The sequence below is a fragment of the Larimichthys crocea genome, chromosome VII (genome assembly GCF_000972845.2).
Source record: "Larimichthys crocea isolate SSNF chromosome VII, L_crocea_2.0, whole genome shotgun sequence".
Taxonomy (NCBI): Eukaryota; Metazoa; Chordata; class Actinopteri; family Sciaenidae; genus Larimichthys; species Larimichthys crocea.
Genome location: NC_040017.1, coordinates 370,549 through 389,355, shown reverse-complemented (window position 1 = coordinate 389,355; position 18,807 = coordinate 370,549). Strand labels below are relative to the sequence as shown.

At 44.7% G+C, this 18,807-nt stretch overlaps 1 protein-coding gene across 1 annotated transcript in view; it reads right to left on the bottom strand.

Annotated features, from left to right (window-relative positions):
* Positions 1 to 18,807, bottom strand: part of LOC104937503 (ATP-binding cassette sub-family G member 4) — a 28,357-nt gene that overhangs the window by 5,805 nt on the left and 3,745 nt on the right. Inside the window, exons 2-8 of the mRNA XM_010753740.3 lie at positions 13,126 to 13,388; positions 3,642 to 3,759; positions 3,189 to 3,321; positions 2,982 to 3,032; positions 1,876 to 2,021; positions 361 to 484; positions 68 to 182 (exon numbers count right to left, since the gene is read on the bottom strand). Of these exons, the coding sequence (XP_010752042.1) occupies positions 68 to 182; positions 361 to 484; positions 1,876 to 2,021; positions 2,982 to 3,032; positions 3,189 to 3,321; positions 3,642 to 3,759; positions 13,126 to 13,375 (937 nt within the window). The 5' untranslated portion in view covers positions 13,376 to 13,388. The remainder of the gene's footprint in view (positions 1 to 67; positions 183 to 360; positions 485 to 1,875; positions 2,022 to 2,981; positions 3,033 to 3,188; positions 3,322 to 3,641; positions 3,760 to 13,125; positions 13,389 to 18,807) is intronic.

Genomic DNA, 18,807 nt, shown 5'->3' with positions numbered 1-18,807 from the left:
TTAGAAATGTTCCAGATTATCCTCAGCAAAGTGTAGCAAATACATAATAATTGTGAAGTGGACATACTGAAGTCTGCAGGGTTGTGGTAGGTAGGACAATAAAGGCCCAGAGTCTTCAGATAGGGGATTAGGTAAGGGACAGTGCCTTTGTAGATACACTGTCCCTGACTGAGAATGTAAAGCTATGGGGAAGCAAAGGTATTCAAGGTGAATGACCATTCAAAATGTTTCCAACTGAACAACTGAAACTGTCATTTATTTTATTTTAACAGTAAGTGACTGTATGAAATAACAGCCCATCATAAAATGAATAGAAACTGGAATGTCCATCCATCCATTAATTTATTGACAGATTTGTACCTGGTCAAACATCTCAAACAGTTTGGCACTAGGTTGGTGGATGGTGCAGATGATGGTCCGTCCTCCCAGTGCCAGAGAGCGCATCAGTGAGACCACCTGGTAGCATGACACACTGTCTAAACCACTGCGAGGGACATACAAGAGGGACAACATTAACAAGTAAGTGAGGACCAAGCTATTATTACAATGAGCCCAATTTATTGATTCATTTTTGTCCTGTGAGACTTTATTATTAGTACAGTACAGTAGGATGGTACTATGTAAAGTTTTTTTAAAAGTATGCATACTGTGAAACGGCCTCATCTACTAAAGGGAATTAACAAACTTAACTTGTTTGTTGATACTGTAGATACATCAGGCTAGATCTACCACACACACACACACACACAACACCACACCACCACACACACACACACACACACACACACACACACACTAATATATTATTATATATATATATATATCATATATATATATATTTTATATATATCTATAATATACTTTCTATTATTGATGCTAACACTGCATATAAAGACCAAGCCAACAAAAAATAATTAATTAATCTAAATGATCCTTTAAAGGTCCAGTGTGTAGGATTTAGTTTTGTATTCTCACATCACCCTCGCTTTCCTAGTTTAAAGGAAACACAACACTTGAAAGGCCCTGTCTATTTAGTTGGTCTTTTCTGGGCTACTGTAGAATCACACATGCATGAAAACATAGTTATGAATATTATATTCCATGTCTGCCTTATTATGAATATTATATTCCATGTCTGCCTTATTCTGAAAATAGAGGCTCACAATCTTACACACTGGACCTTAAAGAAAGATGAGATCAACTACTCAACTACAGAGATCCTGTGAAGACACAGTGATGGGGGCAGCCAAGGACTGAAACTCAGCTGACTTATTAAGATTGTTCTATTCATTCTCTGGAAAAGTTCATTTGGAAGAGACCCTAGAGTGCTCAACTGCTCATATTTGCCAGATGGTACCACTGTAATTACAAGTATAAGTGTTAGAGTTTCAAGTCATTCCAACACCATATGTCCAACTGTCACATGATGCATTAAAAATATGCAGCCAGATGTTCTGTCAGGACAAACTGAAACTGCCGTTGGGTTTTCCCACATTTTTTACTTTTCTGGAACAAAAGAATTCAAGTTGAATTTGAAATACTAAAACCTTAAATTTCTCTACTATAACCTTTGAACAGGTAAATGATGTGTACTCTCCTCATCCAGTATATTCTTCATTTTCTAAAAATAAACCTGTTCAACACGGATGACCAGTGCTGTGTCAGTTTAATGGACATCATATTGTCATCATATTGTGCTTTGTGGGTGTGGCTTTTTTGCCAAGTCATCCCCATTATGGCACATTTAGTTGTCTATTGTATTCCAATCCCCGCTGGGACACAGTGTTTCCTGTGTTTAAACACTTTTTAAACCTGTAATCTTCTGTAATCTGTAAGTGTAGTCTTTATCAGCCCATCGACATCTGCCTGTCTCACCTGGTGGGTTCATCAAAGAACATGACCGGAGGATTGTTGACCAGTTCGAGGGCGATGGCCAGCCGTTTACACTGGCCGCCTGACAGCGAGCTGGTTCGAGTGTGTGCACACTCAAGGAGCCCTAATGCAGTCAGAATCTCGTTCACCTGGACAGAGAATCAAAGACAGAAAGCTTTTTTACACACAAAACTATGTCTTATAGTGTTTAGAATTGTGCTGTATAATCATAGTGATATAACATAGTATTATAATAGTGATTAACAACGTACATCCACACAGATCTAGTGTGATTATTGCCAAACCATACATACTGAAAACAGTAATATTACAGTAGTATTATAGAAATTATGTCCCCAGTAATATTTCGTCTATTATTAGTTAATTGATTTTTTGACCTTGTGGGGGTCGGCTAAAGACAGCACTAACATATTCTGAATGTTAGTGTTATCTTAGTTTAGTCTTTAGTCTTCGGTTAATTTAGTTACTTAGTTACTGTTTCCTAGCAACAGTACTATTTATTTGGAGCCATATTCTTGCAACCATCCAACCTTCACTCCTTCCTTTTAGTTCTGCTTTGGTCTCCACCAAACATAAGAATTCTGTTTCTTTAGCTGCTACATGTTTCACTTTCTTCATCAGCTAGTCGCTGACTGTATCTGCCTGGGTAGTTGTACAGTGTATTTATCAGGTGTTCTCTGAAATTACCTATCTGCCGCAGCTACAGTGAATGAGAGCAGGACAGTCGATTAAAACCGTAATGGTGACCAAAACAATCGGCTGAAAGACACTTTAAGGTTTCAAAGAACTGAGGGGAACTGCGGTGTTATAGTGTGATAATTCTCATCACGATGAGCATCATGCAGTCATTTTGGCTTTTCAGTTAATATAAAAACATTGATTTGTGTAGCGTTGTTAAAACAGTTCCAGTGTTTTTATCATGTTTTCTTTTATTTGTTAGTATACAGCAGAGCAGAGAGGATTAACTGTTGGATTCAGCACTGGGACGCTGTGATCACATGGTATGTGTCAGGATTCAGTATCCAAATTAAACTATTATTGTTACTGTTTCTATGTAAGTGAAGGTAGTAGATATTTGTTTAGCTCACCAATTTTTTCTTCACATCCATAGTTTCATCCAGCTTTAAGTTAGCTGAAACCTGCAGTAGGGAGGAAAAAATATGCCATGAATTTGTGATGCAGCAGGTATTTAACATCTGTATAGCGGGAGATCACATCAGTGATAGAAAACCTGATAAAACAACTGTTTTACCTTCTGATTCTAAATAAAGAAACATTTGAAGACGTCCGCTCACCATCATGGCCTCTCGTGCAGTGAGGTGTGGCAGCAGCATGTCTTCCTGCATGATGTAGCAGGACATTTTCCTGAATGTCCGCAGGTCCCTGGGTTTCCCATTTACCAGGATCTGACCCTTCATCCCTGTTTCCCTGAAGAGCAGGAAGGACACACACACACACACACACACACACACGCACACACACACACACACACACACACACACACACACACACACCAACACACACGCACACACACAGGGCACGTAGTTCAACGGGCTGGACAGACGATAGTGGGTGGAATAGACTCAACGTGTGATTTACAAACACACAAACACATGGTAACACTTCAGTTATGTCTCAGTATCTATGTCTTAATCTCTTTTATTTATGTTTTTGATGGTTTGGAACAAGAGCTGCTTTGCCTCATATTATGAACTGTGAGTGTACAATAGTAATTCTGGCACTCTCACCTGTATCCAGCCAGAATGTTCATTAAGGTAGATTTCCCGGCTCCTGACGGCCCCATGATTCCTATCAGCTCCCGACTGCAGAACCTCCCAGACAGGCACTTCAGTAAGGCTTTAAAACCTGGAAACAACCAAGGAGGCTTCATATCGCACCTCCACCTTTGTGCTCTGTATAACAAGCATCCATATCACACTTTACAAAGAACCTGTACTAAGCTCCATGATGAAGAGGAAAAGTAATGTTAGAAACAATGACAACTTTACAAAGAATAATAAAGCATGATAATATGGAAACAAAATGTTCCAAAGCATACAAAAAGCCTTGGGAGTGCCTGATTTCTCAGGCAGGTGCAGATGGCAGCTGCTAATTGGGATTTAGCGCCTAAAACAGCAACAGTTGAACAGATGCACCAATTTATGAAGATCATACTTATTATAACACTGTTTACAACACAGTGAGTTTGAGGGGTTCCTGGTGGATGAGTCAGTTTTCCAATGCACCGTCTGGGTGCCCCCAAACACCTGAACTTCAGTAAATGTACCTGTAGTTCAGTCTTTATTTTAGCTTTATACTGTCATGGTGCATCACATCGGCTCTCCTAAAGGCCTGTTATGTGCCTGTTATGAAATATTGGAGGAAAACTACAACTAGATTTGATGTTGTAGGAACTACAAATGTGTCCACTGGCAGAGACAGCATAACATTCAGTCATAGCAGCTCAGAATGCCACAATGACCTCCCACTAGAAAAAGTACAATGCAATGGCACTCAGAGTTCCTACTTGTTTTTTTCTCCTCTCTGTTTCTGTCCTTTCTCCTTTCCTCAGCTACTGCTGGAATATTTTGAACATGTTGGACATATGGATAGATGAAAGAAGTCAGAAGCCACAGCGAGGGTGCCATTATAAAAATAGTGACAGCTCATTCTGTGCAGACACACAGTCAGAGATTTTTATGGAGCCTCTCTGACTGAAACAAGTTCAAACATATGACGTGAAATCGTAGACTCAAACTGAGTAGCACATCAATAAGAAGTGAAATTCATTTATGATTTACCATCCACAGTGTCTGCAGGCTGCACTGTCGTTAGAGCTTCAAAGGAATTTAGATTTTTGTCTGCTGGCACACACTTTCACCTCACTTCACTTTCCTCTCCCCTCGTTACCTTTCCTCTCCCCTTCTTCTCTCCTTTCTCTCATCTTCACTTCCCTTCTCTTCTTCGCTTTTCCTGCTTTGCATTTCCTCCTCTCCTCACTTCTCTCCTCTCCTCCTCTTATGTATCTCCTTTCCTCACCTTGCATCCTCTCTTCTCCTCTCCTCTCCTCTCCTCCTCTCCATCCTCTACTCTCCTCTCTCCCCTTGCCCTTTCCCTCTCCTCTTCTCTCTCCCCTCCTCTCTTTTGTTGCCTCTCCTCTCCTCTCCTCTCCTCTCCTCTGTCCTTTGGCTCGCCAGTCAGATACATTATTGATGACCTAAACTGTCTCAGACAATGCAGCACTTACTGGAAACCTCAGAGGTTAAAGTCGAACACATGCACACAGTTCACTAACATCAGACTCTGGTTAGAGCCCAACCTGTTTCCTGCTGTTTGTAAGAAAGGTGTTAAAATTAGTAATTTCTTTGAGAACAGGTGAATATTGCTAATTTAGTTTCAGTAGCTCCACTATTATGTAAAAGTTGGGTTTGGGTTTTTCTCCTTGAGATACAGAGCAGCTGTATGTTTGTTGGTTACAACAGATAGGTACATAATGTAGAAGCCTACAGAGTCAGATAACAATGTCAGACCACTAAAGGTAAACAGAAAAAAATGCCTGGTATTACCTTACTGGATAAAGCATGAATCTCACTTTTGTTTGAATGTCTGATTTTGGTTTCAATTGTCCCCCTGTGGTCTATAAGGGAAGAAGACGGTGCACTCAAAAACCTGGACAAGCCATACAAAAAAGTCTCAAATTGTATTTTCAGTTATGAAAAAAAACAGAAAATGCTTAAAAAAAAAAAAAAACTTCAAAGATGAACTGGGTGGTTTGGCAAATGTTTTTTTCTGGTTAACTTTTCTACCTCAGATAAAGAGCAATCCAAGCTGTTCAAAGGAACACATCAGATCATGGTGAACATAGTGAATGAAACCAAATCATGCGAGGTTACCCCTGATACTACTGGAAAAATTGCTCTGAATCTCTATGCTCCCAAGAATGACACTAATGCCCTTCCTCTAGGTCCACTATCTGAGCTAGTGGATGGAGTTGAGGTGGGCTGAATGACGCCTAGTTGCTCAAACAAGCCACCTGAAATGGCACCCACCTGTCAATCAAAGTGGCCATGCTGTTTCTGCATAACTTTAAGCCTTAATATCATTTGAACAGGGAAATTAGCTATAGAGACCAAAACATTTTTTTGTACCAGGCTGTAAACATGTTTATTTCTGCTGTGAAGTTGGACATTTGAACATGGGGACTTATGGAGATTGACTCCTTTTGTAGCCAACCTCAAGTGGGTGCTTGAGGAACTGCAGTTTTTTACTACTTGTTTTGAACAGTTGCTATTGCTCAGCTTAAAATGAACAAACTTCAAACTCAGTGAGTGACTGAATCTTTGTACTACAGCAAATGAAAAGAAATTATTCAAATAAGTCAAATAAAATCTCTACTATAAGAAATCATTGGTACATTTAGAGTCTAAATGTACCAATGATTTGGCTCTGACTCATTGGGCTTTATCCTTGATTATTTAAACTGCAATATAAATTTTACTTACTACCAATATACCAACTTCATTGATGCAGGAATTAAAGCCTGAGTTGTGGATCATTACCGGTAAAAAAGTAAATGACTTTGATCTGTATTGATTAAAATACACTCAATGGTAGCATGTGTATACCTCCTGTATTTGTATATCAATGTCTATGCCTCCACTGTGCATTTTCCATTGATCCTCCGTGCGAAACACATAGACACTGATGGATTTTGTGGAGGTCAGTGTGTCAGAAACAATCAGCCCTCCTCCATCTTCTTTTTCCTCTGTTTCTAGGTGGGAAAATTATCCCGACAAGAAAGATCAATAAAGATCAGGGTTTGCTACAGTAACTATAAGCATCAGTTCAGCACTCACTGCTGGAGGCCTCAGTCAGTCAGTCATGTGCTACGTGTTTAGTTTAGTGCCCAATAGAGAAAGGGCAGGAAAAAACGGAGTGAGGAAAAAGGAGAGAATTATGTCCAGTAACAGGATTTTTCTCACTCTGACTGCTACTTGCAGAGGTACTGCAAGGCCAAATGGAGGTAGATTATTAACCTTGCTCTAGCAGCCGGGTCAAACGGAAGCAACAGAAGAGGGCTGATATTAATCTACCACATCTTATCTCTGGCCACGTCTCATCTCATATGAGCATCCTAAAAAGTGTTATGCTAACACAACTGAACTGTCTGTAAAGAGATCATAGTTACACATTACCAAGACTGAACTATTTGGACTGTAAGAGTACATTTTCATTGAATCATTGTCTCCCGAGTCGAGATGGGTTCTACTTTTGAACATCAACAGCATTTTGCATCATCACTGACAGGCGTAGTTTTGAAAAACTTTATGCTTTAGATTTTAAACATAATTCATGGATGTATTAAGAGAACTGATTATCATGTTCCAAGATGGCAGCCTTTTCATTCCAACGTAATTGGCTTTCTGAGTTACTGGTCTTGTACAGCATTGGAGCACACGTCTTATTCCTTATTTCTTTCTTATATATTATTGGACCTAATCACATTGTGTAAAAGCAAGTCACTTTATTGTCACAATCCACTCCGGTCCCCTGCTTGCTTTTCCCTCTTACCTGCACCCAGTAACTTTCCACTCACCTGTCAGCCCCGCCTCCTCATCAGTCATCATGGTTTCTCCCGCCTCCCACACCTGCTCCTCATCAGTAATCAACCCTGTATTTAAGCACCAACCTCCAGACACTCTTTACCAGATTGTTCTTCGCGTCATGCAAGTCTTTCCAGCACTTTTGTCCGGACTGATCTCCCGTTGCCGACCCTGCCTGCCTTTGACCTGCTCGTCTGTCTCTGCCCCGGTAATCACCTCAGCTTTTCGTCCCCGACCACGAGTTCTGCCTCAGTGTTTCTGGTGTCTGTCTGCCTGTTTCCCTGGCTGTTTGGAGGTTTCCCCGGGCAGTCTGTCCCCCTGCTCCAGTTCGTTGCCACAGACTCTCCGATTGAACTCAGGACTTATTCCCTCTCTCTCACCTGCCATATCGCCTGCTGTGAGTTTCTCAATAAGGAACATTACTAAGTATCCCTTGCTGTTGTGCTGCATTTGGGTCCTACACAAGCCCGTTTCAGTACAATCTGGCCAAAGCATGGATCCAGCACACACCGCTTCGCCAGAGCTACGCCTGGAGAGGGTGGAGAACATTCTCCAGCGACACGAGGCATTGGTTGCTTCCACCGCAGCCGAGGTACGCCAGGCTACCGTCACTCAACAACAGGCTGCCGCTAACCAGGAGCAGACATTAGCGGCATTAGCTTCACAGATCCAGCAGCTCACTACTGTGCTCTCACAGAATATGGTCCAGAACCTACCTGCAACAGCGCCTGCTGCCGTACTCCAACCAACGCCACCTGGTCCAGTTTCTGAACCCCGAGTTGGGGCTCCGGAACGTTATGCGGGGAACCCAGAGGTCTGTAATCCGTTTATTACGAACTGCTCAATCCTGTTCGCCCTGCAGCCACACACATTCGCCTCTGAGGAGGCCAAAGTGGCGTTCACCATTAATCACCTCACGGGGAGGGCCCGCCTGTGGGGAACCGCTGAATGGGAACGTCAAACTCCTGCTTGCAGCTCCTTCAGAGACTTCGCTGCTGAGCTCCGGAAGGTTTTTGGCCCACCTTCCCAGGGTCCAGATGCTATGGGCGGTCTCCTGAACCTCCACCAGGGGGACCGCTCCGTGGCTGACTACTCTATTGACTTTCGCACCAGGGCTCGCCAGAGTAAATGGAACACCGAGGCCCAGTGCGACGCCTACCTACAGGGGCTTGAGGAGTATGTTAAGGACGAGCTGGTGTCATATGATCTCCCTGCCACTTTGGATGAGCTCATCGAACTCACACGGCGGGTGGACCGACGCATCCAGGCCAGGCGGGAGGAGAGACGGCGAGGACGGTTTGGGCATCCTCTTCCTTCCCAGTTCCGTGCAGTACCGGAGGTATCCTCTTCCCGGCCTGAACCTCAGAGGGGAGATTCAGAACCTATGCAGGTTGGCAGAACCACTCTGTCACCAGAGGAACGCCAGCGTCGTCAAAGACACAACCTATGTCTGTACTGTGGACAAGACGGACACTTCGTCTCCAGGTGTCCAGCAAAAAGCCAGGTCTCACCAGTAGCGAGGGATGTACTGGTGAGTCCGACCTCTGAACTGTCCCTCAGGAAACGCCCCCTCTGCCATGGTCGCCTGCTGCTACCAGGGGGCTCCCACTCCCTTGCCGTCTTCATTGACTCTGGCGCCGACGTCTCCATTATAAATGAAGAGCTGGCCCAGCAGTTGGAGATAGAAAGGGTTCCGCTGCCTCAGCCTGTCCCCGCCAACGCCCTGGACGGTCACCTGCTGGGGACCGTCACTCATCAGACTGTTCCAGTGCAGATGCTTCTCTCCGGCAACCACCACGAAACTATCACGTTTCACATCTTGGACTCTCCGCGTATCCCACTCATTTTGGGATATCCCTGGCTCCGGCGCCACAATCCCCACATAGACTGGGCGACGGGAGCCATTCTGGGCTGGAGCTCGGCCTGTCACCAAGTCTGTCTCAAGCAGGCCTCCGCTCCTCAGTCCAGGCCCTGCACCACGTTGGCTCCTGATCTGATGGGGGTCCCGCCAGAGTACCACGATTTCAGGGAGGTTTTCAGCAAGGCGAAGGCGACCTCTTTGCCTCCACACCGTCCATATGACTGTGCCATAGATCTTCTACCCGGCACCAGTCCTCCCCGAGGTCGTCTATACTCCCTGTCCGCACCAGAGAGGAAGGCCATGGAGGACTACATTAACGACTCCCTGGCGGCTGGCATCATCCGTCCGTCATCCTCCCCTGCTGGAGCGGGGTTCTTTTTTGTCGAGAAGAAGGACAAATCATTGAGGCCCTGCATCGACTACCGAGGCCTCAACGACATAACGGTGAAGAATCGGTATCCCCTCCCCCTCATCTCGTCTGCCTTTGAACTCCTGGAGGGGGCTACCATCTTCACCAAACTGGACCTCCGCAACGCCTACCACCTGGTGCGAATTCGGGAGGGCGACGAGTGGAAGACAGCATTCAACACACCTACTGGACACTATGAATACCTGGTGATGCCTTTTGGCCTCACCAACGCCCCCGCCGTCTTCCAGGCTCTGGTCAACGACGTGCTCCGGGACATGCTTAACAAGCATGTCTTCGTCTACTTGGATGATATTCTAATTTTCTCCAAGGCCAAGGAGGACCACATCCACCATGTTCAGGGGGTTCTTCAACGGCTCCTGGAAAACTCGCTGTTTGTTAAGGCAGAGAAATGCGAGTTCCATGCTCCATCAGTCTCCTTTCTTGGATACATTGTCGGCCAGGGGAGCATCCAGATGGATCCAGCCAAGGTCTCAGCCGTCGCCGCCTGGCCTGTTCCTGACTCCCGGAAGCAGCTACAAAGATTCCTGGGGTTCGCCAATTTTTACCGTCGTTTCATTCGGGGATACAGCACGGTGGCAGCCCCTCTCACAGCTCTCACCTCCTCCAAAGTCCCCTTCAGCTGGTCCTCCGCCGCCACAGATGCCTTCCAGACCCTCAAGAATCGCTTCACCTCTGCGCCTATCCTGCGTATGCCCGACCCCAAGAGACAGTTCGTGGTGGAAGTAGACGCCTCTGATGTCGGGGTGGGGGCTGTCCTGTCTCAGCGGGCTACTGATGACCAGAAGCTCCACCCCTGCGCCTTTTTCTCTCGACGCCTGACTCCCGCAGAAATGAACTATGACATTGGAAATCGGGAGCTTCTGGCGGTCAAATTGGCACTGGACGAGTGGCGTCACTGGCTGGAGGGGGCCGAACAACCATTTCTCGTATGGACGGACCACAAGAACCTAGAATACATCAGGTCAGCCAGAAGACTGAACTCCAGGCAGGCCCGCTGGTCCCTCTTTCTCACCCGATTCAATTTCACTCTCTCCTATCGCCCGGGAACCCGCAACGTTAAGCCTGACGCCCTCTCCCGCCAGTTCCTGAAGGAAGAGGAAGAGGTTTCCACAGCAGCGGACACCATCCTTCCCTCTGCTCGCCTGGCCGCCGCCATTACATGGGGGATTGAGGAGAGAGTTAGGACGGCGCTGGAGGAGCAACCAGGTCCCAGCGCCTGTCCTCCCAACCGGCTCTTCGTCCCGGCCCACCTCCGTTCTGAGGTGCTCCAGTGGGCCCACAACACGCACCTCACCTGCCATCCAGGGATCCAGAGGACCAAGGAGGTTCTTCAGCGCCGATTCTGGTGGGACTCCCTGGACCTGGACACCCAGGGGTTTGTCAAGGCCTGCCCTGTCTGCAACCGGAACAAATCCTCCCACCAGGCTCCTGCTGGTCACCTGCTCCCGCTTCCAGTTCCCCATCGTCCCTGGTCCCACATATCTCTGGACTTTGTGACCGGTCTACCACCATCTCTAGGACACACCACTATCCTTACCGTGGTAGACCGGTTTAGCAAGATGGCCCACTTCATTCCCCTGCCCAAGCTCCCTTCAGCCAAAGAGACTGCTGAACTGGTCCTCCAGCACATATTCCGGCTCCATGGTCTTCCAGTCGATGTGGTCTCTGACCGAGGGCCGCAGTTCTCCTCGGTTTTTTGGAGAGAGTTCTGCTCTCTCATCGGGGCCACGGCCAGCCTGTCATCCGGGTTTCATCCTCAATCTAACGGCCAGACGGAGCGGAAAAACCAGGAGATGGAGGTGGCTCTCCGGTGTATGGTCTCCAGTCACCCCACTTCCTGGTCGCAGCAGTTGCTCTGGGTAGAATATGCCCATAACACACTCCTCAGCTCCTCCACTGGTCTCTCCCCTTTTCAGTGTGCTTATGGATACCAGCCACCCCTATTTCCAGCCCAGGAGAGGGAGGTTTCTTGCCCCTCTGTACAGGCTTTCATCCGCCGGTGTCGCCGCACCTGGTCCCAGGCCAGATCCACTCTTCTGCGGTCGGTGGGCCGTTACACAGCCTTGGCCAATCGTCGCCGCACCTCGGCTCCTGCTTATCAAGTGGGACAGAAGGTGTGGTTGTCAACCCGGGACCTACCACTCCGGGTCGACTCGAAGAAACTGGCACCCAAGTTCATCTGAAGACCTGCTCGTCTGTCTCTGCCCCGGTAATCACCTCAGCTTTTCGTCCCCGACCACGAGTTCTGCCTCAGTGTTTCTGGTGTCTGTCTGCCTGTTTCCCTGGCTGTTTGGAGGTTTCCCCGGGCAGTCTGTCCCCCTGCTCCAGTTCGTTGCCACAGACTCTCCGATTGAACTCAGGTCTTATTCCCTCTCTCTCACCTGCCATATCGCCTGCTGTGAGTTTCTCAATAAGCAATATTACTAAGTATCCCTTGCTGTTGTGCTGCATTTGGGTCCTACACAAGCCCGTTTCATTTATAATATTTAGCATGACAAAGTAGTTTTGATATGTTCATTTGATGGAATGTTTGAAGTTAAATCTTTTTTTACAGCCCAGCAGTTTTCCTGGGGTTTTTCGGACACTCAAATAAAATGGCTAAATATAGCGCACTGAGTAGCAAGTAGAGCAATGTGTCAAACTCAAGGAGATGATTTTGATTTTCTTTTAATAGCCTTAGACTACTGACCTACTGCTACTTGCATAACCAGAAGTATCTCCACACAATGTACTGGGAAAAAGTCTGACTGGACCCATAACCATACAGGTTTGGGGAGAGAAAAGCACTCTGGTTTGGTTGTATTTCTTGCACTCTAGCACAGTTGTCTTGGGCTGAGCTAAGCACAGGGTGTAGTGACATAGTTTCCTTTCTGTGATTGTCAATGGCAGGCTTACACTCGCAGCCTATTTCCAGTGCACTACAATGTCCAGCAACATTGTGCATTCTAAGCCAACCAGGTTGTCTGCTGAAAACATGGCTGCAGAACAAGCAAGATGTACACAAGACAAGTCAAGGGTCAATGTAGATGGTCAGGAGTAGAGTAAATAAATACACATATAAAGTAACTAGTAACCAGTTTGTTACAGAACGAGCACCAACAGATCTACCTTTAGATACTTTAAGTGTTTTTAGAGATTGTAGTGCGACATGTTAGACAGTGCTCTCCACCGTCATCCGCAAAACAAACAAAGGAATATATATTTTAGAAGAAAGCTGTTAATTCTTCCTCTGCTCTACAAAAAGTTGGAGAGTTTGAGAAAGTTTGGTGCACGCTCCATCTTGTGCCATCATAAAGTCATCTTGTCTTAACAAGTAACATGTATGAAGGATGTGTTACCTCTTCTTCTCCAGCACGGTCCCTCCTGGATGGTGTAAGAAAGGTCAATGAACTCCAGGTCTACGGCTGAGCGTTTGGGGAGGTGGGAGAAATGCTGTGCGTCAGTGATCTGGTTCTCAACCTTTTTCAGGTGGGTCAACATGGAGGCTTCTTGCTGTTGCTGAGTCTGGCTGCCTCCATTACATATTATGGCCTCCATGGTATCCATGGGGATACTGACAGACTCAGGTTCCAATGCGTGATTGTCCATACTGGCTCTGTGCCTGTGGGAAGAAGGGAAGAGGGAAAGGAAAGAGAGGCATAAACTGAAGTAGAGGTGAAGAAAAAGGCAAATCAGAAAAATAACAGAGGTCAGCCATGCTTTATTATCTGCTGGCATGTTTCATTTTTAACCTGCAACTCAAGATTTGGTGTCTTTTTAGCATTTTTGGAGGTTATTAAATAAATCTACTGAAAAAGGGAAACAACAGGGATCTTGAACCTTGATGCCAAAAACAGAAGAAGAGGAGAAGGAAAATACATTTGATCAGTAACTTTGTACCTTTTTCAAAGCATTTGTTTCTATCACAGTTAGCATACAGATCACGAATGAATGTGAGAGCTACTCATGTTGATCATGAAGAAGAGCTGCTTTCAAACACAATAAATACATACAAGCTTATCAAATAATATCCACAGGGAGACATTTCAGAAGAACACAGCTACATCATCATGAATGCTGGCATTTTATCTACATTTTCATGGCTGGAAAAATCCAGTAGGGACAAAACAATAGTAGTATTGATGATTTGCAAAATCATTTGTTTTAGTGGTGGAGACACACAAGAACATAGCACCATGGGTGGACTGGGACAAAAAATCGGCCCCCCAAGCGAAATTTTTCTCATGTGCCATAGATGCGCCGTGCGCCCTAGCCTAACCAGCCCCCACCCCCCGCTCCTGCGCGGCCCACATTGCCCATCGCTAAGCCCAAGAGTGTGTTTGGGGTGTGTGATCTACTCGTTAAATATATATATATCGGGACTTGTCGGCCCAAATAGCACATTGGCTCACCGGGCAAATGCACGGTATGCCAGATTGCCAGTCCGTCCCTGCATAGCACTGTACACACAGAATGTTCACACACAGACATCACATAAGCAGTATGTAGTGTGTTGTTCAGGTTTCAGGGAGTTGATCTTTTCAGATACAAGAACAGGCCCGACATGACATAAATAAAAAGACTTCACTACGAAAAGATGCCTTTGGCATTTACATTTAATTTTACACAGTGGACATGTGTAGACAGCTTGTGACGCTGCAGAAAGAATGCAGAAGAAAACATGGATGAACCACATAATGATGATGAGATTTATTGGTGCCAAAGCACTGGTGCTGGTGGCTGGGACAAGCTGAGGGTAAAGTGAGGTGAATTCTAGTCAAACGTTCAAACATAGGTGAAGACACAGTGTGTTAGCAGCATTAGAGTATGAAAACGTTGATGCAGTTTAGCTGCCTATTATTTTTAAACAAAGCTATGGCTGAATTTGGTCCACCTCAATGATTATGGTATTTACATATGTGATTAATGAGCCAGGTTGAACTTTTTTTTAGCCAAGCTAGTGGCGTGGCTCTAGGGATGGTAGTATCAGTTTGTCTACTGTAATCAGGGCCGGTCCCAGCTATGGGTAATGTGGGCGGCCGCCCAGGGCGCATTCTCCGTGGGGGGCGCACGAACGCCTGAAAAAGCAAAAAACCTCGGCAAATTTCGATACCGCTCATTAAGTTAGCGGAGCGGGGTGTTGACAAGGCAGAGGGGGGCGTCGGACAGACCGATGGGGGCGCACGCATCCAGGGGCGCACGGCGCATCTAGGGGCGCACGGGCTGCCGTTAGGGCGCACGAGAAAATGTTCGCCTCGGGGGGGGGGGGCATTTGTGTTTACCAGACTTTTTGGTGAGGTCCACATTTTCTGGCTTTGAGTAAAAACTGGATGGATTAAATGGATTGCCATGACATATAATGCAGACATTCATGTTTCCCACAGGATAAATTCAGTTAACTCTGGTGATTCCCTGAATTCTTGTCTGGCACCATCATCAGGTCAGAATCTCAATTAGTCCACTTTGTTAGAACACACTGGCCAAATCCTTCCAAACATAATGACATCCCTATCGACTTTGTGTTTAGTGCTAATTAGCAAATGTTGCATGCTAATCTAATTAACTAACAGAGTGAAAATGTTAGCATTATCACTGTGAGCATGCTGTGCTAACTTTAGCATTTAGCTCACAGCACAGCTGTGCCTAAATATAGCCTTGCAGAGCTGCCAGCACCAGCAGAATACTGGTCAACCAGTGACGTCTTTGGCATTTGTACAGATTTGAGCAGATATAAGCAGGTAATTATACATTTCACAATTTACCCAGTTTCTGCACTAACCACATTATTGATAAAAACACATCCAGTGACAACCATGTGGGCGAGCAATAGTAGTGTAAAGACTATGTTTTACAGAGCAGGTGAGCAGTTTCTTTCATTCCCTACATGCTCAGTAAAGCTTCACCCAACATTTCTGTTCCTGAGCTTCACCAGTGCTTCACTGTTAATAGACAGACACACAGGTGAAGAGACAGTGCTCTTTCCTCTGATTCTGTGCATACTGCTGATGATGCACAGACAGTGGTGAGTAACAGCATGTCTCAGTAGGCTGTGTGTGTGTGTGTGTGTGTGTGTGTGTGTGCGCGTGTGTGAGAGAGTATGTGTGTCTGAGTAGAAAGCCTGGTAAGCACGGACAGCTCAATATCACTTATGATAAAGACATTTGTAGTCAGGCCTCTCAGAGGTGTGAACAAATCTTCTCATAAGAATTACAATCCAGTTAGTTGTTGCCTGGATTACATTCACAGGCTTTTTGGTGTAAGGAGCAGGGTGATGTGCTTATACTGCAGGGGAAAGTCAGAGAGAAGAGCTGGCAGCTGATGGTTGGCTATACAAAACACTCCAACAGCAGAGTCCACTATCTGCATCCTGTCCTACTCTCAGATCAACAGATACATTTTCCGTATGCGGGCAACATCTTTTCCAAAGCGTAATAAGGTTTAGGAGAAGATAATCAATATGATCAGACACAAAAATGATGGTTGATTATTTCTGTCCACTGATTAATCAATAAATCAACAAATTGTTTCAACTCTATGCATAACTGACGACATATGTGCCTGAGCAGCCAACAGTATAAGACTTCAGGGTAAATGTGTTTTTGAATGTACAACTTTACTGTTTTAAAATATTTAAGCTGGCTTGGACAAAGAATAGTCGTCTGTCTGTTTCACGTGTAATACGGGAATTAAACATCACATTTCTCATCATTAAAATAAAAAACAAACAAAGTACAGTACAGACTGGAAGCAGAAAATTCATTAACCAGCATTTATTCAAAAAGAAATCATAATTTTTAGAACAGTTATACAAATACAGTTTATCTTAACGGACAAGAAGCCTGTGGACATATCTTATCTTTCTAGAGTGACGTGTCTTTCAGACATGTAGAGAATTCATGAAAATGTCATATTTCTTAAAGGAAGTTCAGCAGCTTTGGTTTCATTCAAACTACTAATATGTATATGGATTAAATGATAGGTCACCACTACAGACACAATAACTGCTAAGGTGTAATACAGCTGTCCCTCGTTCACTGCTGTTAGTTACTGGTTTCAACATTTATTCACCTGGAAAACTAATATTTCTCTGTATAATATGGCCTCCTCTTTCTGTATGTCTGCGCTGTATTTCTTGTTTTTCTTTGGTTTTGTGGTCTAAGAAGTCAAATATCCCTTTCAGGGGATCTTTAATGCAAAAAGTTACTTTGATCAGTGACACTGATGGTTCAGTTTAGTCACTACAGCTTGAGGATTTAGTGTTAAAGATTTGTTCCTGCATAAAATGGACACCTCTACTGGTGGTAGATTTGTTATAAGTCCATCTTCAATGGAGATTTATATACATTATTTGGGAAAAGATAGCTAAGGAATGACCAACGTCAGACAAAATCCTTTTCCAATGTCCTGGCAGGACTCTAAGAAGCAGAAATATGCAATCTCCCTGTGATCGCGAGGTGTTTAATGATTATCGAAATGGAGATACGTCTAATCTACTTTGTTCTGCACAGACCACTGTAAAAATGGTTCCCAAGTCTGAGGTGGTACAGTAATTTGTCCTTTTTGAGGCAGAAGTCTCATTTAATCACTCATGAGGTTCTTAATCCCCTTTGGACTTTCTTTTCTACCCTTGATCTGCTCGGAGCCAGAGGGGGCTGGAGTTATTGGCTTGGGAAAAAATCTGCAGACTCAGGTAGACTACCAAGCACCAAGCCAAGCTAATGTATGGGAATTGACTGATCCTTCACTTGCCCTCCGGATCACACCTCCTCTTTTCAAGGAGAGAGAAGCCAAAGAAAAGTCTTTTCTGGTTCTCAAATGATCCTGATGAGAAGAAGGCGATGAAATGGAGAGACAGTTTACACATGCCAACATGTCACGAGTCAACCTGGATGGGACTGCAGTGTACTGGATGAAGGAAGGTCCAGAGAGGGTAGAGAGGGAAGGAGAACTCAGTGACCTGGGATCATCCTGCTTCAGATTATCTACAGTACCGCTGTTACACCTGTATCTGACTCTAAGACTTGATGCACAAATACAGCTGGATTAAAGGCTCATTAGAATCAAATAAAGTAGTCAGTTCCACACAGCTAAATGGAGACATCGAGGTCATTATACAAAATCATGCCAACTGCCTGGTTTAACTGGAATGAACTCAGAACAAACGTTTGATCTAAGGACTTTGTGGAAATAAGATGAAAAAACACATATCCTGGTGTGTGCTGGGTTACAGCACTAAAAATAAAGCTCAAACAAACATCCACTATCATTCAGGCTTTTTGCACTACTTCACAGGTCTAAGCGAAACCCCATGTTATAGAATAGCCAAGGTTAGCATCACTTCACCTGGACTACTATATGATTTTCTTTTAACAGAAATGTAGAACCTGAAAAATTGAGGTTTGAGCATCATGTTAAGCATGAATCTACCATGACTATAAAACCCTCTTTCGTGAGCAGCAGAAACTTTGGTGGAAAATTTCTCAAGTCATTCTGGGAAATGTAGGCAACCACAAACTGATGAGGCATGTTGAGGTAATTACAACATGGCTCCCAGAATACGCTGACCATCACTGGGAGATGACATCTTTTAATTATATCATTTCCCAGAGATCACTTGGTCTACATGGTGACATCATCTTCTTTGGGTTAGTGCTTAAGGTTTGGTAAATGGTCCTTCATTTCGGTGTTCAGTCATGGTGCCACTAATGTTATCCAACTATTTTTAAATTATTACAAACAAAGCAGAATTGAAAAAGGCATCAGACTTTTCCACAGTGTAATAACAATAGGCCACTTTATTTTCACAAAAAGTCACCTTCAGTGGAGATTTTCAATCTGAATTGCTGCAGATGTGCATCTGAAAAGGTTATTTTTATCCTCTGCATGAGTTGTGAGCATGGGTTGATGTGTCTTACGTATTCTGATCATACTGATACCACACAACAGTCAGACACAGCTTGAAGCTGACTATGTTTAAGCTTTTAAGCAATAGGTTTGTGTGGTCTTAGGGTTAAATGTGTCCAGGTTTGCCAGGAAATAAT